The following is a 27,789-nucleotide window of genomic DNA, read 5'->3' on the forward strand; positions in this document are numbered from 1 at the left end:
CTTCTGTTCTTGTTTTTTGTTCGTCTTTTTTTATTTGTCTTCGAACAGACGGCACCAGGAAAAAAATGTATGCATGTTGGAACTGCAAGACAGCACCTGTATATGAGGCCAGTTCATAGAGGGTAAAGGTCTGATCGATCGCTAATCGATTTTAGGAAATCGATTGCTAAAACCCATCTGAAAAAAAATCTAAACTGCAGAAAAAAAGGTAAAGAACATTCCCCCCGTACAAATACCCTTCACGTCCATCAGGTTTTCCGACACACAGAATTTTGCATTTTGATTCCTTTGTGTATACTGACATCTTGCGCTGAAAACAGGTCTGATACTAACCAGATGTTACTTGAAAACGTTGTGATGTTTAATGTGTGTAATCTGAAACCAGAGAGGACACAACAGACCCATTATTGCAACAGTCTGATTTCAAGAGGAGTAAAACATTAGAGCGATAACTGATCGAACTGTATACATGCAAGTAAAAGACTAACGGAACCTAACGCTGCCCTACAGTGGCTGCAGTTTTATAGCGCCCCACAGCGAATGTTGCTTTTTAAAATGTTGTTTCTACATCTTTAGGTAAACCCCCACAGATGATTCGTGACCAGGGTTTCAAAGATTGAGCACTGAGTAGGTAGTTTTCCACCCCCATAAAAGATTTACTACTTCAACTAGCCTAGTTTGTCTTTATCTCCTGGAAAAAAATAAATACTTTGAACTTTGAACGTAACCTCACCTCGCTGATCCGTAATAAGCAAGGGAAGAAAGCGCGCAAACGAGAAGGGGATATTCAGCCTAGCTCATCTAGGTGTTAGGTGCTATTTTTTGCCATTCTTTATACCAATGTATAAAGAATCACCTTCCTTTCATCCTGGAGACTCAATTGTTGACTCAACCAGCTGTGGTAATAGCGTTACCCAACAGCACACCTCTTAAATACTAGTGTAGCTTTCCGGGTGAGCTAGCGTTCAGCGTTAACTGCCAGGCGGCCACATGTAGAGGTTGGAAAATGCAGGCAACGATGGAGGACAGTCTGGACCGAGTGAAAGAAGAGCAGATTAAAAGGCCAACTTGGAGCCGGCAGATAGAGTTCACCCTTGCTGGTATAGGCTGTGCGGTGGGACTCGGTAATGTCTGGAGATTCCCCTATTTGTGCTACAGGAGTGGAGGAGGTAAGCAGCTGGCTATCGGTTCATAGACCCATCAGGCATCAGTCGTGTCCCGTTTCTAGTTTTTCTTTTCTCTTATTAAGAAAAAAAACATGTTTTGTTGTATTTTATGGTAAAAATGACTTTGTTGACACGTTTTTAAGACCCAGAAAGTGATGGACGTGCATTTACCACCAAGAACAGAAGACAGGTCTTTTCACAAAGGGTGGTGGGAGCATGGAACAAACAACCCAGCCACGCGGTTGAAGCTGACAGCCTCGTTCCTTTCAGCGAATGGCTGGATGAGGTCCTTGGAGTAATTAACTTCTCATGATAAAAATGGGCTGCATACGGGGGGCAAGTGGCCTTCTTCTGGTTGTAACTGCTCTAATGGCAAATACTGACAGAATGGTTTGAGAAAAATGTAAATTCAAGTGTAAAAAAGTGTCTTTTTTATATATGATGTATGTGATAAGTGTCCCAACAGATGATTGAGAATTCTGCTAGCACAAAACCTGGTCTTGCAGAGAGGACCCCTGTTGTGACCCTCTGGGGTCAGCCTCTTAGCCTGCCTGAGTTCATAGTTCATGCACGGGGGAGGCCACAAGAAGCAAGAAGGCTGATCTCTAGGGACAGTGTTATACGTCAGCCATTAACACAGGGCCAGAAACGGGAAACTGATGAACGAAAAGCGCTGAGGCCACGTTAGCCATTAATTCAGTTAAGACAACCCAATGTATCGATTAAGTTGTAAAGAGAAAGCTATTGGGATTTTTCTATTGGATGTCATACAGCACATGACCATTGTGCACTTTACCCAAAGGCTTGTGGGAGGCTGGGTAGCTTGTTCCACTCCTATTGTTGAAGCCAATAGTCTGGTTTCTTTCAAATGAGACACTTATTCACTTATTTAACCACCAAACAGGCCAGATGGCCTCTTCTCATTTGTGACTGTTCTTATGACTGGGTTGATGGCATTTCTTACCATGTGTGGTTGGATAAGAGGGACCAAGGATCCAATTGTGGAGCGACAGTCTAGAGCAGCCCATCAGTGCTAGCATGCCGGCCTGTGGGAGGTGGCAGAAAACTGGAGCACCTGGGAAAACCCCTTGGAAACAGGACGAACGTGCAGACTCCCCACAGAAGGTACTCCAGGCCAAACCCAGGGTACAGGAGCTGTGCGACAACTGTTAACTGCCAGACTACCATTGCTACCCAGCCAAGTACTACAGGACCATGAAGCGAACAAACTCCACTTTCTGTTCTGTGTCCTGTTGTCCTATGCAGGTGCTTTCCTGGTGCCTTACATCATTATGCTAGTAGTCCTGGGGATCCCTCTGCTATACATGGAGCTGGCCGTGGGCCAGTATCACAGACTGGGGCCTGTGCACGCCATGGCCAAAGTCTGCCCTTTGCTCAAAGGTACGGGTATTGAGAAGTATTAAGTATTATTATTGTTTTGCATGGTTACAGAATATTACTGTTATAGAATTATAACCATTTCTGTTAATATAGGTTTGCAGTGCAACACCCCTTTTGGGCATGACAGTATCTTTATAATAGGCAGGTCCAGGAAAACAATCATCCATAAGGTCCAAACCGAATGCACTTCTATTTTAAGTGCAGGAAATCAAAAACCAATCAAGATAAAATGGCCTAAACTTGAAACCTCCAAAGTCCCTCACTAGCAATATTGCTGTGCAACTCAGCTGCTTACTGGCCTCAAAACAAACTCTTCAAACTTTAGCCAGAAGCTATATCACCCTGCAATAAAGATTTGCAGATACCAGGATTGTTGTTGAAATATATACTGTAATGGGAGTCCTATCGCGGTCAGAAAATTGTGACAGCTACAGTAGCTCGGAAAATAAAACCCTGAACTTAATGCTGCCGCAGTGTTCATTTGTCAACTGAGGATCATGTATCATTTCAACACTTTGATAATGTGTAAAGTAACGCATTCTAAAACCACATAGACAACGCGATTGTCTTGAGAATTTGTAACACTGTGAGGTCGTATCTGAACGACTCCCATAGCCAAACTGCACTCTTCCAGTTACAATGTACAAATGTTGTGAAAACATGTTCCCTTCTATGGCCAGATTGCAGATATCCAGCACTGTTGATGAACGCTGCGATGTGTTGTGTTAGCTAGGCTGTTGGAAGACAATCACTATACAGAGCTTCCTCCTGAAGCCTCATTTCAGGATGATCATTTTGTGTTACATGAACCTGTGCTGTAACTCCTTTTCAGGGGCTGGCATGGCAACAGTGGCTATATCCTTCATAATGTGCACCTACTACAACGTCATTATCACCTGGGCCCTGTACTACTTTTTTAGCTCCTTCCAGAGCCTCCTTCCTTGGGCAAACTGCAACAACACCTGGAACATCCCCGACAACTGCTCAGACCACGTGACCAGCAACTCCTCTTCCACTACGGCCAGCCAGCAGTTCTTTGAGTAAGAGGCCCTGGGTCGCCGTGACGACGACGCAGACACAGAGCAGCTGTGGAGTCAGCTGACTGGCCTGAGGCGCAGGAGCACGACAGCAGCGTGACTTAGGCTGTAGCTGAGCCCCAGGGGACGTGTGCAGCAGCTTTGCTTGCAGCAGCCCAGTAGTGCTGTCCAGGTGCTACTGCATGACTAGGAAGCTTATGAGAGTTGCCTGACCGTGCTGGATCACAATTTCCTCATCAATATGAACCCTTTGAGTAGTGGTTCGTCCCCTGGGGGGGTGAGACATACCTTTAGAAGGTAAATCATCAAACACACAAATTAAGCACGGTCATGTTAAGTACAACTACTTTGTATTTTATGGTAAATGTTAAAGTGTGCATTTTTCACGTATCCTTGATTTGACAGCAAAATTAAATGTGTATATATCTATTTCTACCTCTTTCATTCTATAGTTATGGTATATCTTAGGTTTAAAGACCTGACGTGATTCAATGATTTTTCATCAACGGTGCTCAGCAGCAACAAGGGACCAGTAAGGTCAACAGCGCGTCGTGGTTTTCCTAACAATCTGATGGCGGGCTCCTGAATTCTATGGCTGCTGTCCAGGGCATTCAAACATTTGAAGAGGTGCATTGAGTTTACACAGACCTCAGCTCCTGCGTGTCTTCGCAGTTACAAAGTGCTGGAGAAGACAGCTGGGATTGAGGAGGCCGGCCAGCTACGCTGGGAGTTGTTCTGCCTGCTCATTTTGGCCTGGGTGCTCATCTACCTCTGTATCTTCAAAGGTGTCAAATCCACTGGGAAGGTAAGTGATGCCTGAAAAAAAATTGAACGTTCATTAATATTAGATAGTAATTTCCCAAAAGACAAAAAAAATGTCTTTAGACCAGAATGCATGTGGACTGTTCGCAAGGTTTTTACGTCCCATTTGTGGTGCTTTCTAGCTTGAAGGCGATGAAAATATATATCTGATACTGTGTGCTGCTGCTTATACAAAGAATGCAGCCCTCTGTTTCAAGGCAAGGTAGACATGTTTTACTCTGTGCAGGTGGTTTATTTTACAGCTCTTTTCCCATACTTGATCCTTCTGGCCTTGCTGATCAATAACGTGCAGCTGCCCGGAGCCATGGAGGGGATTAAATTCTTCATTATACCCGAGTGGGAAAAACTGGCATCAGTGGAGGTATGAGGAGTGAATGTTGGACTGTGTTTAACAAATCAAGTCTTCTGTTTTCCATCTGAATGCTTGTTTTCATTATAGATACACTAAAGCCCACATACAGTCTTTATAAAATCTGTTTCCATGTGCAGGGCAAAGTTATTAGACAACTCTACCTTTTTTGCTATTTGTAATATGAAGGAAATGAAAATACAGTTGGATGGTGCAGTGGTTAGTATTGTTGCTTTGCAGGGCTGAAGGCCTGGGTTCAATTCTGGACCTGGGCTGCTATCTGTGTGGTGTTTGTGTGTCCTACACATGTTCACGTGGGGTTCCTCCTACACTCCAAAGAAATACTGGTAGCTTAATTGGCTTCTGGGAAGATTGGCCCTGGTATGTGTGTCTGCCCTGCAGAGAACTGGTGTCCAGTCCAGGATGTACTGTCTTGTGCCCATTGCTTGTTGGTAATAGACTCTGACTCCCCTGTGACCCTGTGTTTGTGAAAATGGTTAGAAAATTGATGGGTGGGTGGAAAGGAGAGTTCTGTTCTCAGACACAATTGGAGCTGTATAAGACCTTTTGCAAAACCTTCATCCATTTCTCCAAATGCTGAATTATTCAGAGCTCATAAATAATAATCTTGAATACAGTCTGTCATTAATAAGAGGTCTCTTCATTGGTCTTCAGTCAGTAGAAGATGGTATCACAGATATTTCATAACATGTTGTAATCCTCAGTAGTTTAGGTGAATTGCAGTGCCTCAGTGTCGCTGCATGTCTCCTGGCAGGTTTGGATCAATGCGGCCGCCCAGATCTTCAATTCCATTGGAATCGCCTTCGGCTCACTCATGGCCATGTCTAGCTACAACAACTTCAACAACAGTGTCTTGAAGTGAGAAAATCACTCGGACCGACTCTCTCTGTCTTGTTTTGTCTTAATTTTGTTTCGTAATTGTACTAGGTGCACCCTTTGTCTGTGGTGAGCTTCCAGGTAAGAGTGCTCTTCAGCTCCGATGAGGGATTTCAGACATGTTATTTCTTCTCTTCCTTAGAGACACGCTGGCCATCTCCATTACCAACTCGGCCACCAGTATCCTGGCCGGCTTTGTCATTTTCTCTGCGTTCGGCTACATGTCTCACCTAACACACACACCAGTCAGCAAAATAGCTGTGGATGGTGAGTCTGTATGGCAGAAGACAGGCCGCAGAGCTGAAATCATGTTGGCATTTTCTTTTTCAAACAGGCTCTTTGAGAAGAAAAGCAGAGAAACTGTAACCAACGCTGACGGGACCGGAGGTTTATTGCTATTGAACAATAGTGTATGGAGAACAGAGCTTTAATGTGCTTAACGATGTACAAGGAGGTCTAAGCCCAAACGACGACCAGAAATAAGTCAGAATATTTTGGGTCCAGGGGTATTCTGGCACGAATGCTCCTTATCCACTATGTAAGGTCCTCCTGGGCACCTCTGGGGGTGCAGTGCTCTGAAGCTACTGGGGAGATATCTCATTCTGCCACTGGCTGACCCCGGAAGTAAAAGCTTCCCCTTCCAGGGTCAGCCAACCCAGCCCCTGGGTGTCTGCCCACCAAACACCAGGTGGCAGTGCCGCCGCTGCTGCAGCACCTTAATATATGTTCATATTGTCACAACCCGGCGTGATCGAGCTCTGTAAGTGCCATTGTGTGGCCTCCCCCTTCCTGTGTACTTGAAATAGAGGCTCAGCTCATTCAGCATTACAAGATATTACCAATTTTACTACCTATTGTGTTCTACAAGTAACCCTTAAAAAGGAATTTCATAATAGCATTTGACATTGGTTTCATGTATGTAAATTAGAAGAATACCCACATTAAGGTGTCCTGCTTTCGTCATTTACCTTTATTACTAAGGGTATGTATAGTCTATACATTACAGAACAGATAAATATAAGTGATATATTCAGGTTTCTGGGCTGTAATGTTGTAATGTTTTATGCTATGTGATGTAGTTTTAGAACTAAACTGTAAGCATGTTTGAAAAGTCTATTATAATGTTCATTTAGACAAAATGATCAAATGCTTTATGCAAATATTTGTTGTTTTATTAGTCATCTCTGTGATTGACTATGTTTAGGGAAGAATTAGGTATTTTAGTCTTAGGTACCTAGGTACTTGCTGTTTGCAAAGGAAAAATAGGATGTCACTACGTTCACAAGTTTTTTAGCCTAAAGCTAATCAACAAATCAAAATGGTAGGGTATTTGACTGAAAAATCTACACAAATAACTCAGTTATTAGATCATGTATTCTAACTAGAGCGGATGATTAAAAGCAAGTACAGTATCTATGTGTCTGATACTGCCCAACACAGATCCAAGAAACAGCTTTCTCCCACCTGAAATACTAGTGTTCCAACACTGAGTGTTGTTGTTTACGTGTTCAGAGTTGATCAAATGTATTTCCTTGTTTCCTATTTGTCACAGGCCTATGTTACTATCAGACTATGCACAATGAACATTCCGTGTTTGTGCACATTTGTAAACCTGGTGACATAGTTGTTGCATGTCTTGACATATGGAAAGAACTGCCTATCATCTATCAGTTTTTAAATGAAACCATGTTTTTCTCTTTATGTATGTTTTTCAGGTCCAGGCCTCGTTTACGTGGTTTACCCACAAGCCTTCTTAACAATGCCTGTAGCTCCTCTTTGGGCAGTTCTGTTTTTCTTCATGCTGCTGTGCTTGGGGCTGGACAGTCAGGTATCTCTTTTACAGTGCACTGTGCCTGTGTCTCATACTCAGAATGGCCTGAGACTGTGCATTCACCTTTGTACTATCTAAAGCACAGCAATTAACTTTTCCCAGGATGGCCTAACTGTGTGGTCTTGAGTTTGGCTAGCAATCTTTGTTTTAGGGGCAACACAATGATGTCATGTTGATGATTATTACTCTGATGTGGTTGAACATTATTCAGCAACATGCAAATAAACCCTATCCCAGCAGGTTTAGCTTTCCCAAATACAGCACTGTGTTTGTTTTATAAACAGGGTCACAGGTTTTGGCAGCAAAATATGAAGAGAAGGCCAAGAGCATGAAAAAAACCTACTAACCGACAGAAGCGTCAGTGACAGTCGTTGAGCAGCTTACTTCCAGTGCTGTAGATCTAAAGCTGACCACTTAGAAGTAATCCATAAAGGGTGGTTTGGGAATGCAAAGGAGTTATTTTGAAAAGACGGCCAGCGCTCTGTCGTCTCTTGTTTTGTAGTTTGCAATGGTGGAAGTGATGGTGACCAGCCTGATGGATGGCCTGGGGAGTCCCTTGTTAAAGTACTTCAGAAGGAAAGAGCTCCTCGTCCTTGCCGTCTGCTCCACGGCTTTCCTCCTGGGAATTCCCCACGTCATGCAGGTGCGGGCTCGCCGGCCACGCCCACTCGCGCCGATCGCGAGCTTTCGCACCTGGAAGAGGTGTCAGAGGGGCCAGCAGGGGGCGCTCACCCTGTGGTCTGTGTGGGTCCTAATGCCCCAGTATATTGATGAGGGCACAATACTGTAAAAGGGCACCGTCCTTTGGATGAGATACAAAACCGAAGTCCTGACTCTCTGTGGTCATTAAAATCCCAGGGTGTTTCTCACAAAGCGTCGGGATGTTAACCCAGGAGTCTTGGCCAAATTTCCCCCGGCCTTTACCAGTCCTGGCCTCCTCCCCACTGAGAGCTGGAGTGTGGTGAGCGTACTGGTGCACTATGGCTGGTGGTACAGGGGAGTCCCGATTACCTGTAGAGCGCTTTGAGTAGACTGTCCAGAAAAGAGCTATTAAAATGTGAGAAATTATTATGATTATTATGATTATTATTATTATTATTATTATTATTATTATTATAAATACCTGCATGCAGAACACAGCACATTCCCAGGCATGAAATATTACAATAACACTTTTTTTTTTTGACAGGGGGGCATTTATATTTTCCAGTTAATGGACCACTACACTGCCATAGTGTCTATCATGTTTCTTGCCTTTTTTGAAGTGGTTGCAATTTGCTGGATATATGGTAAGTACGCACGCCCACAAAGTGTTTGCACGAATGACCACGGTAGTCTTGGCTTTTAGTTTAAGGATCGCCCTACATCAACAATTTCTAACTCTTGTAAACTGTGACTATTTTTCTTATCTAAAAAAAAACATTGACAAATTCCTAATGCAAGAAATGGCTAATAAAGTGATCTTATCTTTATCTACTCTTGACTGGTTAGGTTTTTGATGGCAGAATGATAGCTTAATTTAACTTAACAAATGTTTGCCTTTCATTGTTCCAAAACCTTAATCTATAAATAGATGATTCCACATTTTTAATAAAAACTCTTGATCTGAAGCTCTCCAGAATCAAGGTTAGAGATACTCCCGTTTGATTTTACATTATGTATTCTAGGAATTTTAATGATCTTTTCTCTCTTTAAGGTGTCCTCAAATTCTATTTGTGATATTTGCATCAATGGACAGGGTCTATACAATACAGTGCTTAACTGTATTCAGAATTTTAACTGATAGAACAGCGTTGCAGATCTTTTTTATTCATTGCATTGTTTTTTTTTCTTTTTTTTACTATCAAAAAGGAGTGAGACGTCTTTCCAGCAATGTAGAGGAGATGACTGGACACAAACCAAACTGGTTTTTCACTGGCTGTTGGACGGTTGTATCCCCTTTGCTGGTCACGGTATGTCAAGAAAATGGAGAATGATAAAATTTCAGCCACGTACCCTATTTCCCCAGCAATCCTGTGTGTAACCTGCGTCCCCCGTGTGACCACGCGGAGCTGTTTAATTCAAAACCTTGCAAGACCCCTTAAAGAGCGCGCTGGCTGAGAGACCCTACATCAGACCTTGTTAGTGGATTGCCGATTTCTGATCTCATTTGCAGGGATGTCTTTTTTTTTAAACTGATTTGTTTAAGTTGTAGAAGGTCAAACCCTGTCCTAGCATTCATCGGCAGCACAGGGAGATGTGAGATTCCTAGATCAGATGTTACAGTTTGATATAATACTAATAACCACTTTTTCACCTTTTATAAAACCGGAAACTGAGAAAAAAAATATGCCGGGCACGTTTCAATATCCAACTCTTGTATTTTATTAGTGCAGAACATTTAGGTTAATTGCAGAAAACTACAGGGCGGCAGGGTGGCTTTGTCACAGCCCTGGGGTGCTATCTGTGGGGAGTTTGTATGTTCTCCCTAGATACCCCCCCAGTAGTCCAGAAACATACTGGTTGGCTCATCAGCTTCTGGGAAAGCTGGCCCTGGTGTGTTTGCGTCTGTGTGTGCCCTGCGATGGACTGGCATCCCATCCAGGCTGTACCCCACCTTGCTGGGATAGACTCTGGCTCCCCGGCCACCCTGAACTGGATGAAGTGGTAAGAAAACAGGTGGATGGATGGATGACAACATGAGTGACTTTCCCCTGTTCGTCATCCCAGGTCATCCTGGTGTTTGCGGTCATTCAGTTCAAACCCGCCCGCTACACGGACTACGTCTACCCTGCCTGGGCTCAGGGGCTTGGCTGGGTTATCGCCATGGCTTCCATAATCTGGATCCCCCTGGGAGCGCTCCACACTCTCTGGATTCTCCCGGGCTCCTTCACACAGGTACCACAGCCCCTCTGTGACACGCACGCATTCCACATAGAGCCTCTTCTAACGCCAGAGGATTGTTACAGCTCAGCCCTGGAGGACTCATTGCCGGAAAGCATCCTCCGATCTCAAGAGGAACATGCTGCATCTCTTGAGCGTCCTTCATTTTAAAATACTTATCGAAGCAGATGGCAAGGAACATGTTCAGCATTCAACAGGACCAAATGCCTTTAAATTGATTATGCTTTTAACTAATTGAAAGCATGCAATATTACACACACGCTATATGAATTGCCAGCAGCACACTTCAGAGTCCCCTTTTATTCAGAAATGCAAGAAACCTGCACCGAACCGCGTCCTCTAAGAGTCTTAGGGATGTATATCCAGTTATGTCCACAGGGTGGCGCTGTTCAATTATATTTGTTCACATCCTGAACTGTTGACCACGAAACAGCTATCAACGTACTGTACTTCCAATGTGAATCTTTGCCGATTTAGTTTTTTCATTTTACACCTTTGTGAAATCGTGTTTGCTAGTTTTCATTGCTCACCTTTTATCTTTTACCTTTCTTCCTTAGCAATGGCAAGAAAAGCCCTTCACAGCACGTACTACTGATAGGAGTGTTAAACCTTTGCAGGTCTCTTCCTCTGTCGCGTGTATCCCTGATCCTGTCATGCAGGAGTGTGGGGAAGTTAAGAGAATTGTATTTATCAAAAGAATGTTGCAGAAAATAGTACCAAAAAATGTAAAGAGTGTTATAATAAGATTGGAAATATTGATGGTATTTCCCAGTGACTGGTTATCTCTGGTCTGAATGCGTCCCCTTCTCTGTTTTGTCTTGCAGAGATTACGACAATCCCTTACCCCCTATGGCCTCGATAACCTTTCAAAGAGACCCCGTTATGGAGACAGCCCAGACATTGCGATCGTCTCTGCTTCCTTCTGAGCGGCAGGGAGGTCTTCCATGCAGACCAGAGTCGGAGCCTTGAACTCTGGAGAGTATGGACGAGCTGCAACTAGTAAAAAATGCCTTGCCTCAAACATGTGGTTTTCTCAAATATTCTGAGGATGGATGTCTCTGTCAGTATATATGATTTGGGGGAAAAACGTATCTGCAATGACAAAAAAGCGTCTGGGCTTGGGATCAACAGGTTCACCAAAAAATAAAGCAAGATGTTAGTGAAGTGACACTGCCCATCTTGTCACAGCATGGGTCTGGGTCTGAATAATTCCACTTCTGTATTCCAGGAGAGCGCCGGGCTCTCTCTCAGGGCTGAGAGCAGCTGGCTCTGAGGATAAAAATCTGTGCTGGGTGGTGTCTGTACCGGCGCATGACAATGCATCACCACCGAGCTTTCTGAAAAAAAACTCCCATCAGAAGGATTTGGTGTGAAAACAATTAAGAAGAAAGACTCATTTTGCCTCAGATATGGCAGAAGTGTTCTGTCTTCTGTACTCGTCAGCAAATCACCATTACAATCACTCCTTTCACAGCAGTTAACAAAGAAACTTTATTGAGGCCAGCAGCACAAGTCATGCTTGTTACAGTAAGTTTCACAGGTTTTTCATGTGAATAAGAAAGTTCCTTATGATATTGTAGGAATCAGGGTCATACTTTTTTTCTGAATAATAGCCTATTCCACATAGTAATGGCATAGCTTTTTTTCAAGACAATAACAATCTATAACATTTCATCCTTCAATATGTGTCTGCCAAGAGAGAATTCGGCCATCAGCTCACACACACTAAAAGACATTAATTAAATGCAGGGGGGAAAACAAATTCTTTGAGAACCTGTCAAGTCCAGTTAAAGACGCACCTACAGCCATGTTGTTTAACAGCACGTTTCCTATGAAGGCATATCTGAAATACATTTATAGTTTTTAAAAGTAAAACGTAACTGGAAACTCACCAACAGGGGTATTATGCTCTAAGCGCAACTTGAATAAAAACTTTTGTGACGCTGTAGTAAATATTTATATTGTTGGGAAAAAAAGTAAACTGTTCCCACAAGACAGTGGTTTCTTTGAGTCTCTGAATATCAGGAAAAGCAGAGAGAGATTTCACTCCTACCTTAATGCTGCTAAAGCTCCCTGCCGCTCTATGATGACTTTATTATACAGGCACTTGGGAATACGACATATTTTAAAGAATGTGTACCACATTACACAGCGATATTCCCTGGGGCAAAACACAATTAATTAAAAAGCCGTACGGAAAATACCCATCTAATTAGATATCGCTAATTGCGTGACCTGGAGTCACGCAGGCCAACTCCCCAGACCCGCCCACCTGTAGGCCAATCAGCTTTAACAACGTCACAGCTCACGCACTCATGAGGGTCGGTGCTGATTGGACGAGAGGCGTTTCCTACTTGTCTACCTGCGGACGGACAGCCCCCGTGTTCGAATCCCACCCCACCCTCGGCAGCGCTCAGCTAATAGTGCGCCGCCTGCTGGGGAAACCCGGTCACGGCCTTGTAAATTATTACAAATTTATACACCTGAAGAAGGCTCCACGGCCGAAACGTTGTGTTCTCTTTCTTTTTTTTTCAGCATGGAATAAACCTATTGCAAATTTATACACGTATGTGGAATAGAAGTCTACATTGGACCTAACGATGTCTCAGGGAATGTGTCATTTCTAAATATATCAGATGCTTCGAAAAGGCCCAATGTGGAATTTGCTGCTCTACATTTAATACATTTAATATAAATACCACCGGTATCGAACAATAAAAGCAAATATAGCTCTTTAAGTTTACTGGGTAGTGCTCACAAATAAATGTCATTAATAGCGTCCAATAGAGGGAGATGAAAGACTTCTTCAAGAGATGTTTAATGAAATAGCTGTGGCCTGACGCTAGTATTGAGGCAGCTGGACAGAGCAGGCCAGGGTTCTCCCGTAACAGCGAGGACTTGGAAAGAAGGAAAAACTGCAGACACCGGAAAAACTGTGTTTCGTCATACCCACCGTGATTTATACTCTGCCGGACGCAAGACACGAGGGTTAATCCTTTCCCTCTCGTTGTTTTTTAAATGTCAATGAACACTCAAACACCGTTCTGGACACGTTTTTTTTTTTCAATTCTGATTATATTAATAAATTATCAGATAATTAGCAGAGGCTAATCCAATGGACCCAAGCACAGTGAGAATCATGCAGAAGGACAGAGCACACACATTTATATCAAGTGGGTAGGCTCCACAGCCGAAACGTTGTGTTTCTTTTGTACTCTTTTCAGCATGGAATAAACCTTTCCTTGTTCCTTTACAATTATATAAACTTAACTCCAGTTACCGGTACTGCGTACTAAATAGAAGACCAAACTATAACCCACATTTATTGTGATGCTATATTAATAAGACCCATCACATGAACCCGATATGTTAGGCAGTTATTTAAGGATGACGAAAATATTTGTTCCAGTCCAAATAGCATCTACAAGAGCAGTATTATATCAAGAACAACTTTTATATAAAATGAATATTCCTCTGCTGGAGCAACGGACACGTTTCTTAGCAAAGTAGGCTCTTGAGTATCACAATTCTTAACACATAACGCTGAAAATAAATCGGACCTCTTCACCAGTCACAGTCCTTGCTGGAGAATATGTGACGTCTGTCACTGGCAGCCTAGTGCACGTCATCGCCATGATCAAGAATATAACATTTCGAAATCCGATCCTTTTTCCTAAAGGGAGGCGAACAAGAAACAGAATTGTCTTTTTCCCCCCATCTGGTGGAGCAAAAGCAGCAGGTGCCGTCTTTAACTCGCGTTCACTTTAGAGAATAATTTTGTTTTCAGAGACTGAAACGTTAAAAGAAAAAGAGACTCACAGGTCAAATCTGATTGTCACTGCGGATTCATGAACTTCTGGCGAGATCACGCTTGAAGTACAAGATAATTTCACTTACTGACCGGGTAATCGCACAACAGTGAACACGCACACATCACAGTCACTGATTTCGCACACAACGTATTTCACCGTGTACTTATCTGTCCCTGAGAAAGCGCTCCAGGTTGCTGTGCAAGTTTCCGATCCCATGTTATTGCACGTCTTTCGATGAGGCTACCGAAAGTCACCTCCGCTGAAGTTCCTTCTGTTCACGCTTGGATCTCGTAAACTACTCACCCACCTGGCTCTGGAGCTAATTCCCTCTGGTAAACATTCATTCCAGTTAGAAACTCCAGGCACTGAAGGTCAAATGGGTCAATCCAGACTAGTGCGGAGCCCAGCTCCTGTCTTTGGGCTGGAGGTCTCGGTTCCAGTTCTTCCAGAGATCATCTGAACTAAATGGACCCGTGAAAACCGGCTTCTAGAGGGGGTTAAAATGATCGTGGGCTACTCTCGGAATAGAAATCTCGAAAAGACGGATCGCGACGACAGAAAGAAAGGACAGGCGTTAACAACGAGGCAATAAAAAACAATTTATTGAGAATAACTATCATTACAATCCACACGCCAACGAAGAGTAGTACTTTTAATCATACACGTGCCCACGACTGGGTTAGAAACGGCGTCTGAAACCAGACCTTAGTGTTTTGTTTTAGACGAAACGGAGCCAAAGTGCAAACCGGTTTGTCTTATCACAAGGACGATCTGCCGAGGTTGTCTTGATATAAAATATTTGGTTAAGACGCGTTTCCCCCCCATCTTTTATTGACAGCTAAGGGGAATATGACCGTCATAGGAATCTGTCATATCTGTTTTACTGGTGACTGGAAAGGCCCTATTGTAGCGATTATGGTCTGTTAAAACAAATACTAGTGGATTAAACCCCTATCACTAATGTAAGAATTAGATCTAGCTACAATCGATGCTCTGATGTTCAGCAAAAAACAAAATAATTGTGAATACGAATCAGAATCTGTTTTTATTTTTCTTAAAAAAACAAAATGTGCAGTAGGACCTAAAACATGGAAAAAGGGAAGAGAAAAACTAGCATCTGTACTTGACGGTATGATTTTCACTGTAATGATGACCGTGCATAACCTCTTGTGGTAGGAGTAACACCAATTTGTTTTTTTTTTTAAAGGACGAAAAATACACCAACACTGACATATTTTATTCCTGCAGCATTCTGAATCATACTGTACTGGTACATCCTTTTCAAACCAGCGAGGGCCTGTTCCCCAGTAGGCAAAGACAACCAGTTTCTGCGTCTCCCAGCTTGATCCTTCCATCCTGTTAAACGGGTTTTGTCCAGCAGAGGTCGCTCGGGAGTAACCTAGGCTGCCGGGCCTGTCTGCTGTGCCAGCTGCTCCCTCTTCGGTTGCTATGACACCTGCTCTACAGGCCTCATCTGAATGTCTCCGATCTAGACTCGGGGCGAGGGAAGAGAAAGACAAAAAAGATGGACGGGATTTTAATGTTTCACCCGAGAAAGATTAAGAACAATAAAAAAATATTTAAAAAATGTATCACTGCAATCTGCAACGCAGAAGTAGAGTACTACATTTTCGGATATAATATGTGGATACTCTGAGCCCCAAACCAAAAACGAGTGAGATATGGAGGGTTTGGAGACACCTGCAGTATAGAAACTGTTACCTGCAGTAAGATGTTGTCGTAAGGAAGTAACCTTTAAAAGCTGACCACTGTAAATCTGTGTACCATCCTTCCAAATAAATAAGGCTTCTGAAGGACACTTAGAAATAAAATAGATTTCTTTACACCTCTCTACTATATGTTTACAATGATACCGCTGTTTCACCGTACTGTACTTCAGTCTCAATTCACTATGGTGTACCACAGTAAACTTCATTAAGGAACTGCACTCTTGGTGGTGTCAAAGCAGAAATACATAGTCCGTTTTGGGCTTTTAAAAACTACAGAAATCTGGGAAGAGGGAAGAGTGTCAGAAAAGAGTGAGAAACTGTACATACCTGTACGTGAGGAGGGGTGCTTAGGACAAAGGTAATGGCACTGGCTATATCTTCTGCTTTTAGACACTGAGGAGGAAAAACAAAATATGGAGAATCCAGAATCCCCAGCAGATCACAAGCTCCAATGCTTTCCCTTTGAAAAACCTCCCGGTCTCTGTGGGAACAGAGGTAACGGAATCTCTGGAGTGGGCTTCACCATGACCTGTGACCCCCGGTTAACATCGTTGGCAAAGAAGACTTGGAAATCAGCACACAATGCTTATTAGAAGGGGATGCAATGTGTCAACAGTGACCATGAAGCGGATCAGTTCTGCACTCCATCAGTCATCTTCAGGAGCAGGAGCAGGGATGGGCTAGTAAAGGAGACGAGTACTTGAAAGAATTCAAAATATGCCTCGGGAGTAAAGAACACTAAGCCTGGTGATGCAAACGTCAGCTGCTATGTGCGCAAGAGTTATTGCCAGACAGGTGCTGACATGAACACCTCATTTTGCAAAAGCTCCAAATACATTGTAAATCTAAATGTAGGAAAATGTGTGTTCAACTGAAGCCATTTTTTACAGAATAAATGTTCTGATTCACATTTGTGACCCCGCCACCCACACCAAAGATTCATTCAATTGTATGCCAAGTTTCTATCCTGTGGTGACTTTCTGAAAGCAGCTTACCTCAAAGCCAGGTCTAAATGCATGCTTCTGGTAATCATGCGCTGGATTGAATTATTGTTCTGAACTCACACCAATATGCAAAATAAACAGGACTCTTAAGAAATGCAAGAGAACAATCACTCTTTCTTCTAATTTAAAGAGCAGTATTAAAACAGCTTGAAAAAATAAGGACAGGATCAACAACTAAGCACATGAATGCAATAAATAATACTGTCATTCTGTGAATCTGCATTGAAGTTTTCTTAAATCAGACTGTTTCTTTTAGCCTGTGTAGCAATGTTGTTAGGCCAGTCCATCTGTATTTAATTTCTCTCAGGCCTTGCAGTTTGCGGACATTGCGGTTCACTAAGACACAGCTGTTTTAGTCACTGATTCATTGCATTGAGCACAAATTCTAGTAAAAATCAAGAAATACTCCACCACCCAAAAACAGGGTCATAGCCAAATTGTAGCAGTTTTAAATAAGCTACTCTGGCATGTTGCTGAAGCATGTTGGCCTCTTTCAGGAATCTGGATGACTTAGCTATCAAACTAAATAGACTGGCTGTATGGCCTCTTCTCATTTGTAAGCCTTCTTGTGTTCTTAAACTTATGCTAGAGGATGCACCTCTTAACGAAGCCTATTGCAAAGCTGCCTTTTCCCTACAGCTTTGCACTGTGGCAAATGAATGGTTATTTCGGCTTTTCTGTCCAAGATCCAGACACAAGGGAAATACAGCTTTGCAAGGAAAGGCAGTCTCACCTTTATGCTTTCATATGTTGCTGCAGCCTTTTCTGGGTCGCTGTTGTGAAGCCGGAAGGCGAATTCCGTTTCCACTAGGCCGGGAGATATACACTGTAAGAAAAGTGAGAATAGATAGGGCATTCCACAGGAAACTGGAACACACGAGGAAGAAAAGTCAATAGAACACGCGCTTCTGAATGCATTACCTCCAGGGCTCAGCTGACAGAATGGTTAAAGCTAAAGTACTGACAATCTCTGCAAGACAGTTGTCCTATAGGTACAAAATTATTTACATAAAATACAGCATGCAGAGCAGTCCCTGCAGTACCTTTGTGAAACACTTACCAGCATCTTACACATCTTTGTGATGTACTGTAGGCAGCTTTTGAGGCAACATGTTAAACAGGAGAAAAAACACAAATCCGTATGGGCATGGACTGATGAAACAGGCTTTGTGTTGGAAAAACAACCCATGGCTCAACACTGACCTAAAACAAAATGACTTTTTTCTTCCCTGTGGCTTTTCGTCCTGTCACATGCAGAGTCACAGATTCCGTTTAAAACTGAGAACAGGGAAAACGTCTTTACACAAAGAGCGGCGGGAGTGTGTAACATGCTGCCCAGCCATGTTGTTGAAGCTGCCAATTCATCATGATAACTAGACCAAAGAAACTAGATGGGCCGCATGGCCTCTTCTCTTCTTTGTAATCTGTCTTATATTTACAGGCCTTTCTGGTGTTCTGATTCCGAACTAGCAGCTCAACAAGTGCAACTGGTTGTGTTGTTTAATACACACCACAGGTTAGGGTGTGATGTGTGTCTTACCGTGACCTTTATGTGGGTTTTGGCTTCTCGCAGTTCCTGTCGCAGGCCTTCGGTCAGCGCGGTCACTGCGTACTTAGTTGCGGAGTAGAAATGCACCCCAGAGGCCGGCAGCACCCGGTGTCCACTCATGCTGAAGGCAAGGCAAGCACAGGCAGAGGGCAGCGGGGCAAGAGTTAGAAACTACCACGACACCACTGTCACAAAGCTAAGACAAAAGAAAAAGATGAAATAAAAAGTATATATACATACCAACACTACAGGACGGGTAATCAATGTGTCAATGGAAATTATCCGTGACTTATGGGATGATAAGTAGATTGACGAAAGGCAAAAATCAATCACAAAACAGAAATTTTAAAGTGGGGAAAAAAATCAGGGAGCGGGTGGGGACAGGGTGGGGGGGTTGTCGTATCGTCCTCTCCACGACGGGAACGGTTTCCATTTTGTCGGATTTAATTTTTAACACGCCTCCTCTCTCTCTGTCCCCTGGGTTGCCTGGCATTTTGTTTGTCCTTATTGATCATTAGTGCCGAGATTTTCCATGCACATCACTGCACTCAGGGTTAGCTTAAGAAATGACAAGAGGTCAAGGTCCTAGAAACAAGATGATGCCAAACATGCAGCCTGGCTAGAAAGTACAGACATGTTAGTGAAATGAACTCTGATGCTTCATTTGACATGCTTTACAGATGCACGTACAGTGAAAACACGGACGATCATATGTGCAATTAGCATTTGCTTCATAATAAGTATGGTCACAGAGCTAGGTTCACAGAAACAAATGGATGATTATAGAAGCATTATAGTACATAAGTAATACATATCCACACATAATTTGCACATATCCGCAAAAATATACACACACATATTCAGAATGAATTTTAATTCGTGACTGCATGCTCGTAAAAGATAACATAACCCTGAAATTAGTTAATTGAGAGATAAATACACATACACACATAGTCACTCAGATCTGATAAAGCCAGATTTGCTCCAGCACAGGGTGAAATAGCCGCACGCCGTATCTGATTACTGTGGGCATCACTTACTTAGAAAGATCTCATGATACGCAGAACAGAACAACCCATTCCACTGTCTATTATTGTGTAAGAACATAAAGGGAAACTGTCTGCAAAACCCACAAGACACCAGTATGGACTGAAGGTAAATACTTTGCTGGGTAATCTTGCCTGTGGGAGAGCTCACCTAACTTAACCAGTACCCTCAGCCGCAGAGCCAATACGAGAGCCTAGGGTTGCCATTTCATCCCGTGACATTCTGAAGAAACTGCGCTCTTGGAGAAATTGTGACAGAAACAAGGGTTTGCTATAACCTTTCATACTGGAAACCGTGGAGAGAAACTCTGGAAGGGAAAGCTAAATTAAGTCTAATGGACCCACATAATTATATCGCTCCATTCCAAGAATGTGCTTTGATTAAAAACTGCGTTTATAGTACAGGGATGAATGCCTGAAAGACAATAGATCCCTGTAAGAAAGATTAAAAGAGCATTCTGAGTAACTACAATTTGGGGAGCTGGAATTTGCTTTTATGACACTGCAAGTACAGCAGAAAACTGATTCCCACTCTAATTAGCCCCAGATTCAAATGTTTGTTTTGGTCACATTTTTGTTGCAAAACGTTAGTGTTCTCAATAGGACACTAAAAAGCGTCAGTAGAGAAAAAATGAGCCCAATAATACCAGTACAATTACTCCTACATCATGCTATGTCTACACAGTGCTCATGAATCAGAATGTTTACCCCCCGCATTAAACCTTACCAAGATGTGCTTCATTTCACTGCAGCTCATTTACGACCTTGTACTCTGGACGGATCGAGTTTTATGACAGCTCTAATTAGTGTGGTTGATCAGCATTCTATCGCGTCACAATTCTTACAATTCATTATTTCAAAAGCATTGTGTGGTACATGGATCTGGATTAAGAGGATACTGCTGGATTCTGGGATATCAGCATTGCCACCTTGCAAACGCATCAAACGCACACAAATACAAATCTGCACTCTCCCCTCAACAGACAGGTGAAAGGAAACTCAATGTGCTGGAAATCAAGACCAAATTACTTTCATGAATCATGGCTTCAGCTTTGTATATGGAACGATATTGCGTTCTGAACTCTGACCGGCTTTTATTTCATTAGTGCGCCACTCACAACCACAGACAGATTATTCAGGCCAGTGACTGCAGCACAGGGAGGAAGAATAAATGTGAATTTCCAAGACATCGACAATAAAAGATGGACAGCGGGATACTGAAAGGCACCTATTTGGAATGTGGGAGGCCGCGGAAAAAGAGTGAAGGGTGGTTGGTGGGTTGTGTTCTGCCAGGCGTGGGTGTCTGACAGAGTCTTGTTAATATGAAACTCTTTTGCTGCCATCTCTAAATTCAAATTGCAGATGTCCCCCTCCCCCATCTCACACTTTGACACAGCAGAAACATCTGGCACGAGCTGTCAAGCCCCTTGATGGACAGAAACATGTCACATGCACTGGAGGCACTCAGGAAGCCATGCAAATGAGCCTACAGCCTGGGCGTCCCTACCTGTTAATGTTGATAATATGCCCATCGTCCACATTCCTTTCCTTCATGGATTGGTAGGCTTCCCTGGCACAGATGGACAAGGCAAGGACGTTAACCTAAAAGATATATTTAAAAATATAATCACTCTAGAAAAAATAAACAAAAAAACAGTCTGCACCATTCCTCCGCCCCCCCAGATTAATTGACACAATCACGTGCAGAATACAGGAGAGAGAAAACGCTGGCTCGAGTCCAGGATTTTCCAGCCTGGTCAAAAGCACCACATCGAAAGGGAAAACAGAGCCCCCCTGCTTCTCGGGAGACAGGTACTGTATGTGTGCTCACACATCAGCCGAACTCAGCCTCCTCGCTCCAGGCACAGGCTGATGAGGCAGGCCCTGAAGGCAACACTGGACAAAGGCACATGTCCTCCACCAGACACCCCCTTCCCGTGTGGAGTTCAGGGCAGGGAGGAGAACTTTAAACAAGGCACTGGGACGGGGGGGGTTAAAAATAAGTACAATAATGGGCGGATCAAATGTTTAAATAGCTGCACACATAGAGGATCAGACGCATCACACAGGCATATTGGGAAGTTGAGGTGTATAGTCTTTCACAGTCATCTTTCCTTTACTCCACAGAAAGGCTGAGGATATCCCAATGTTCCCCATCAGAGCATTAGATGAAAGCAGTGCTATAGTACTGTCAATGCAAAAAAAAGTTTTCACTGACTGTTCTCCTAATTTGTATCATGTAGGCAGCGGGAATGAGGCGGATCGTCGTATTAAGCCCTTGAAAGGAAGACTGTTGCCTCTGGCGTGGGGCGGTTTGCGCTTGGCAGTGTCTTATCAGCGATTAGGGCTGGTTTTTAACAATTCGTAGCCCCATTAAATTTGTTCCCCTGCTGAGCCATTTGAGACTGGAAATGCCCTTTTCAAATTCACGTTGCATCACACATGCGTTGGTATAGCTGCCTTTTCCCACTGTCGGCACTTGACTTCTAAAACCCAGACAACAAAAGGAGTCTGTGGCTCATACTGTATATTAAAACTCCTCAACAAGCACGGGATGCCTCCTAAAAAGCAAACAGGAATGATAGAAAATAGGAGTTGATTAGGGTAACACCATACCAATGGATTCTCTTTATGGCTGTTAATGACGGCACTGTCTGTCAATGCCCCTATCTGAACTTCCTCTTTCCTGTCCTGTTATTGATGTTTTGGATAAAATAGGCCCAAACAGTCTCCCATCACTGTTTTGAAATGTATATATAAAACATCACCAAGAAAAAAATGTGAGCAGCAAATATGTTTTTTATAGTGGCTTCCACACATATTATAGTGCAGAACAGTACATACAGTATGATAGTGACGGTGTATGTCCACGTACTGTTTAATAGATGCTATTCAAAACAGAGTACAGGAACCTGGACATCTGTAAGCTTCCATCCTGGAGCATAATAGACCAGGTCCATGATAGACCTATCGAAAAAAACTAGTAAAAGCCAAAATGATTTTGCTAAAAAAGTTCAATACGTGCCCAGATTTAATGTCTGAGGAAAATCTGGATTACAGAAAAATTCTTCCTAGGACTGTTGTTTGTTACAGAGTAACTGAACTACTACAGGTACTGTATATGAGCGTGTGAGCTGGGATTGAACTCCAGAGACACTTTTTTAAGCCTTTACAATATTATATTTCGTGCCCAAAACTCTTCAGATCTCTCCATTATTATTCCATAAAGTCAACAAGTATAGTTCTGTCTTTTAGCTTCTTTGTGTAATTAATTCACAGTTTTCTTCGGCAAGGTTAGATAACTCCCAAGGGAAGCCAGTCCTTATCTATTAAAAAGACATACAACCACTAAATAAAGGTCCTTTTGAGTTCCACATTCAGACACTGAGTACAGATGCTGTGTTGTACTTGTACACACTGACTAAAAACTCAGTTGTTCCAGAGATAAGATATAACAGCTGTAAAGATAACAGACACAGAATGGGGTGGAGCCCAGCAAGCAAATCATGAAGACAAGGCTTTGTGGTTATCTTTCTTTTCTTGTCCTGATAGCAGCAGTTTGGCCCTATTGAGTGAAGCTGTTGGCAGATACCAGGCAGGAAACGTCATGGGCATCATGTGCCTTCGTGGAGTTTCACAGATCTTTGATCAGTTACGAAATGGGGTTTCTTCACCAACTCATCCCTCCAGCCTTTCTCCCTGGCCAACACGCACAGAGCCGCTGGTAGCTGGCTACCACTGTGTCGAAAACTCACAGATACCCGCTATCATGGAGTTAATCTCTAGAAGGTTGCACAATATCAATTAGCTTCCCCTCAAGAACAGCACAGAAGTCAACAAAAGGCTAGATTCTGGGCAACATTGTTTGTGTTGACGCTGGCAACACTGAGATACTGGTGAAGGGGAAAAGGTCACCTAAAACTGATTTAGGAACAGAAACCAGTGTTAGGTTTGACTGTCTAAAACAGTCACACACACATTTTGCAGGTCTGGTTTAATATATCTTATTCATCCACCCATTTTCTAACCCCTTTATCCAATTCAGAGTCAGGGGGGAGCCAGAGCCTATCCCAGTAAGCAACTGGCACAAGGCAGGATACACCCTGGATGGGATGCCAGTCCTTCATAGGGCACACACGGGCAGAAACACGCACACACTCACGCCAGGACAGATTTTCCCAGAAGGCAAATAACTTACAAGCATGTCTTTGGACTGTGGGAGGAAACCAGAGCACTCAGAGAAAACCTATGCACACAGAAGGAGAACATACAAACTCCACACAGACAGCCCCCCCCCAGCAACTGAACCCGGGGTCCCAGCACTGCGAGGCAGCAATGCTCACTACTCTGCCACTGTGCCACTCATGTCAATGTCAGTGACTGCACACGAGCTGTTCTTATCATTGCCTCAGCAGGATAGAGGTCTTGCAATGACTTTCTCAGCCATGAACTAACTGAAAAGCCCATTTTTACCAGTCTGCCAAACAAACAGGCCAATGAACAAACTGGCACGACAGAAGCCGGAGACGCGCCTGGCCCTGCAGGAGCTGGGTACACAAGCCCCGGTTCGGAAGTGTGAGTTTCTGACCTCCGGACACTTGGGATTGCACTGGCTTTGACAAGGACCCATTGGAGTTTGGGGCCAGGCCCTCCACATTCCCTTGAGTGTCAATTGCTTTTCTAATGTTTAAAAAAAAACAAGGACTTGGACAACTGCCTCGATCAGAAAGCTGAGGACAGTAACAACACTGTCCCCTGTCTTCGTAAAGATCCTCTCACGCAGCCAGAGCAACTCCAGGTCCTGCAGGGATTATATCCTGTGCTTTGTGCTCCCCACGAACACCAAAGGCCAAAGCTGTTCTGTGCCTTTTCGTGAACAAGCTCAAACTGGACGCACAGCCTTGTCCTCATTGCGGCAGGTGTATATCTGACCCAAGTTCAAATACATGAGTATCCATGAAAAGCAATCCATTAAAAGGCAAACAGCATGATTCATCAACTCATTGGCCTGTTTTCTGCACAGTCTTGTATGGGAGCCACTTAACTTTTAAATGCAGCCTGTAGCTCAGCTGGAAACTGAATCCAGTCATACATAATGACAAGATCTTAATTATATAAACTGCGAAACACCATAAGGTAAAAAACAACACCTCAGCTTATATCCTCTTCAGGGATACATATTTGTCACTGGGTTACTCCTGCTGAGGCAGGAATAGTAACTTTCCACTCCCTGTCACAAATAAATATCCCAGCCGCTGGGGGTTCACAATCACCGCAATTTACCAGAACTATTTCAGTGGGGCTTGCTGATAGAAAAACAAAACAGTAACCGTAATTGCAAGTGGAAATGAACAAAAAAGAGAGATCTTTTTCATCTGCTGCCGAACCGAGAGCTAAAGAGGGTTTTTCACTAGGAGCAGACTAAACAGGGTCTTTTGTCTGCCAACAGCACATGATAAGGATCTCTGGGCTTCCTGGCCCGTTTTTTCTCGGTTCTTTAAAATACTTTTTTCTGCTGCTGTTTCAAAGACCCACTGCAGTCCAAATCCACTCTGGGCACTGGCTGATAATTGACACTGACAGCTTGGTGGTTACTACAGCAGTCAGACACGAACACAACTAAGCTACACTGAAAGTCTCAAGCTACCATTGATTGATGTCTCAGGAGGACACAACCACATTCAAAGATTGTTTTCCTCTATACCAAGCACCTGCATTCTGAGTGGCCATGCTCGGTTTTACCCTGTTTGTGTTATGAACCCTTTTAAAAAGAAAGAGCTTATTCATTCAAAAAAAGAATCTCATTAGGCCAAATCCTGAGAGATTCCAGGCAAACAGTATTCGCACAACATGACCAATCAAAAGGGGCAAAATGTGCCTTTTACAAGAGGGGTGGGTCAGGGTCAGGGGTGACTATGGCTTTAAAGATAATGGAACAGTTTTTACCTCCTGGAGGGGAGGCATCGTTTCCTATCTCTCATTACTCAATTCTGCAGTTTAGACTGTATCTGTCAATGATTTCGAAACATCCAGCTACACTGTTGAATGGAAGTCACATGGTGTTACTATAATTAAACAAGGCAGGGAGCACAGAATGTATCCAACAAGCTTAACGTTAACTGAATGTTACTATTACATCATCAGGGTCTTGACATCAGCTGGTCAGCGCTAAAGCATTAAGCTAGAGCAGTGGTCTGAGAGACTAGCTTACACAAGTCATTTCAGTCGCACTACAGGACACGAAAGGGCTCTATTTATGCAAAGATAATTTTGACCCTGTGAAATGCTGCCATGTCCTTTCCTGACGTCTACAAAATAATGGGCAATTTCTTTTTAAAGAATGGTTTTTCTATAAATAGTAATGGCTGAAACTAAAGTATGTGCATTAGTAAACACTTGACAGGTTCCTACAACTATCTTGCAGTGCTTGTATTGTTTACTCTGTGGTGCCATTAGCTCCTATAAAACAGATAAGAACAAAAATAAATTTGACAGAACAAAGGCCCTGAACGCTGCTGGTGGTGTGAAGCCTTCATGTGCTCCAGACTACAGGTTAAAACTAAACTGCTGTATAAGAGGAAAACAAGGTCAGTGTGCAGATTAGACGTGCTAAAAATACTGCAGTACATATTCATTGCAGAAACCATGGCAACAGATGGAGGACAGAAGAAATGTACAGCTGAAGTGATGTGCTTGCAGCAGCTTCAATGGCCCAGGCCCGTGTGTGACGACAACTTCTTCTTGAGATATTAAACCCCACAAGTGGGCTTCTATGCTGAACCGGGCCTGTTTGTCCCCAGCAGAGAGGCTGTTTGTTTGTTCCACATGGCCTCTCCTACTCTAGAGGGGCAAACGGGGGGGGGGGGGGGGGGGTGTTGGGGGTGAAATTTGAATGCAGGGGTTTCCCAACTCCGTTTTCTTCCCACCCCTTGTTTTTCACACAAATGGGCCGATCCCCATCGCATTTTTTTAGACACACCGCTCAGCACATTTAGCAAAATAACATTACCCACAAATGTAATTTTATAGACACAACATTCCCTTTTTAAAGTAAGGGATCTCTGGATCTTTTCCATCTAGTAGTGTGCTCTAATAATGTACTCTGAGTGAACAGAGACGGAAGTTAGCACATTCTGAAGTGCCAGTAGAATATTTCTCACTAATTAAGCACACAGGGAGGATTCGCGAGATTCAGGGTCCAGCAGCTCAAAACGACAGTAATTAAGCTTCATGCAGAGTTCCAAATTTATATTTTGGCGATTACAGCTGCTAAGCATTTGTTAACAAAGGACTACAAAGCACTGATTCTAGGATAATGGAGCAAAGGGTAGCTTAACTATTAGAAAAACCTTGATTTCTAATCTTCCTCCTGAAATAATCAATTAAACCATGAGCTCTTCTCAGCTTGATCTCCTTAGAGCCACCATAATGATGGCAAGATGGGATAAGTTCTCATTCTTTCTTATCCTAAGATCTACCCTAATTTCCCAACTGGAAAATAAAAGCACTCCCTGGGCAACAGTTGGGTACCACTCTAAAACAAGTATCAGTGCAAAAAAGCCACGGAAATATCCCAGATAACCTTCTTGTCTCTGTACTTCGCTACAGCACCCTCTCTATGCTTCAGACAGCAGCCAGGTGGGATAGAATCCAACACACTAACCTAACTCTTCAACCGTCTATTCAATTGTATTCTCAAAAAATTCTTAACAGCACTGCACGTATACGGACAACCTCCACGTAGAACTGTAGCCTTTCCCACTGATTTCTGAATCCCGATAGATTTCAGCTGCTGAAATCAGACTCCCATTGAGTAGCAGTTTGCTCCGTTTCAGCTTTTACATGGGGCATGCTCGTTCCCATTCTGTGCTGATATTTGTTTTGTTCGAAAATCCTGCACACACAGAAGCTGTGAGCTCCCCAAACCTAAACTGCTTCATTCTGCTATGCAGGAAGGGGAGATTTACTCCTTGATGAAGGAACTCCTAGGAGGGGGGGACCTGTTGATGCAGACGAGTCTGCAGAGTGCAGCAGAACTGTTCGTCTTTACTCTCCGGTACCCATTTTATCTCGCTGCAGATATGCAAAGCGAAGAGCAGCATTTAAGTGTCTCTCCTGCTGTCTGGAAGTAGCTATTGCCAGGAGCTGGGCTCCTGTTCAACGACGGCTCCTCCAGTCTGGCAGTTCGGAGAGCACAGCACAGCAGGGGAGCGAGTGAAATGAGACCTGGCTTGGGAAGGACCGAAAACTTAATGTATGAAT

At 43.3% G+C, this 27,789-nt stretch overlaps 2 protein-coding genes across 4 annotated transcripts in view; one reads left to right on the forward strand and one right to left on the reverse strand.

Moving 5' to 3' along the window:
• The first annotated feature begins 722 nt into the window (after positions 1-722).
• On the forward strand, positions 723-11,407 carry LOC148643582 (sodium- and chloride-dependent GABA transporter ine). Its single transcript, XM_088616171.1, has 13 exons — positions 723-1,169; positions 2,433-2,567; positions 3,400-3,607; positions 4,277-4,409; positions 4,653-4,787; positions 5,551-5,654; positions 5,815-5,939; positions 7,388-7,500; positions 8,006-8,146; positions 8,693-8,792; positions 9,355-9,455; positions 10,213-10,380; positions 11,211-11,407. The coding sequence occupies exons 1-13, from the start codon at positions 1,007-1,009 to the stop codon at positions 11,310-11,312; spliced, it is 1,728 nt and encodes a 575-aa protein (XP_088472297.1). The 5' UTR covers positions 723-1,006; the 3' UTR covers positions 11,313-11,407.
• A 3,377-nt stretch (positions 11,408-14,784) lies between these two features.
• dhrs11a (dehydrogenase/reductase 11a) overlaps positions 14,785-27,789 on the reverse strand; it is a 29,521-nt gene continuing 16,516 nt past the window's right edge. For all 3 annotated transcript variants that reach the window (XM_088616190.1, XM_088616189.1, XM_088616191.1), the window contains 5 exons: positions 21,035-21,129; positions 18,473-18,602; positions 17,666-17,758; positions 16,256-16,321; positions 14,785-15,687 (listed from right to left, as the gene is read on the reverse strand). In XM_088616190.1, coding sequence (XP_088472316.1) covers positions 15,646-15,687; positions 16,256-16,321; positions 17,666-17,758; positions 18,473-18,602; positions 21,035-21,129 — 426 coding nt within the window. In that variant the 3' untranslated portion in view covers positions 14,785-15,645. The remainder of the gene's footprint in view (positions 15,688-16,255; positions 16,322-17,665; positions 17,759-18,472; positions 18,603-21,034; positions 21,130-27,789) is intronic.

This window comes from Lepisosteus platostomus, chromosome 22 (assembly GCF_059453375.1).
Source record: "Lepisosteus platostomus isolate fLepPlt1 chromosome 22, fLepPlt1.hap1, whole genome shotgun sequence".
NCBI lineage: Eukaryota > Metazoa > Chordata > Actinopteri > Semionotiformes > Lepisosteidae > Lepisosteus > Lepisosteus platostomus.

What these genes read in the sequence shown, in the direction of transcription:
- LOC148643582 (XM_088616171.1), top strand. Translation starts at nt 1,007, where the DNA reads ATGCAGGCAACGATGGAGGACAGTCTGGACCGAGTGAAAGAAGAGCAG. An exon ending in CAGCAAAATAGCTGTGGATG is followed by an intron (nt 5,940 to 7,387) that starts GTGAGTCTGTAT and finishes TATGTTTTTCAG; the next exon opens with GTCCAGGCCTCGTTTACGTG. An exon ending in TATCCCCTTTGCTGGTCACG is followed by an intron (nt 9,456 to 10,212) that starts GTATGTCAAGAA and finishes TCGTCATCCCAG; the next exon opens with GTCATCCTGGTGTTTGCGGT.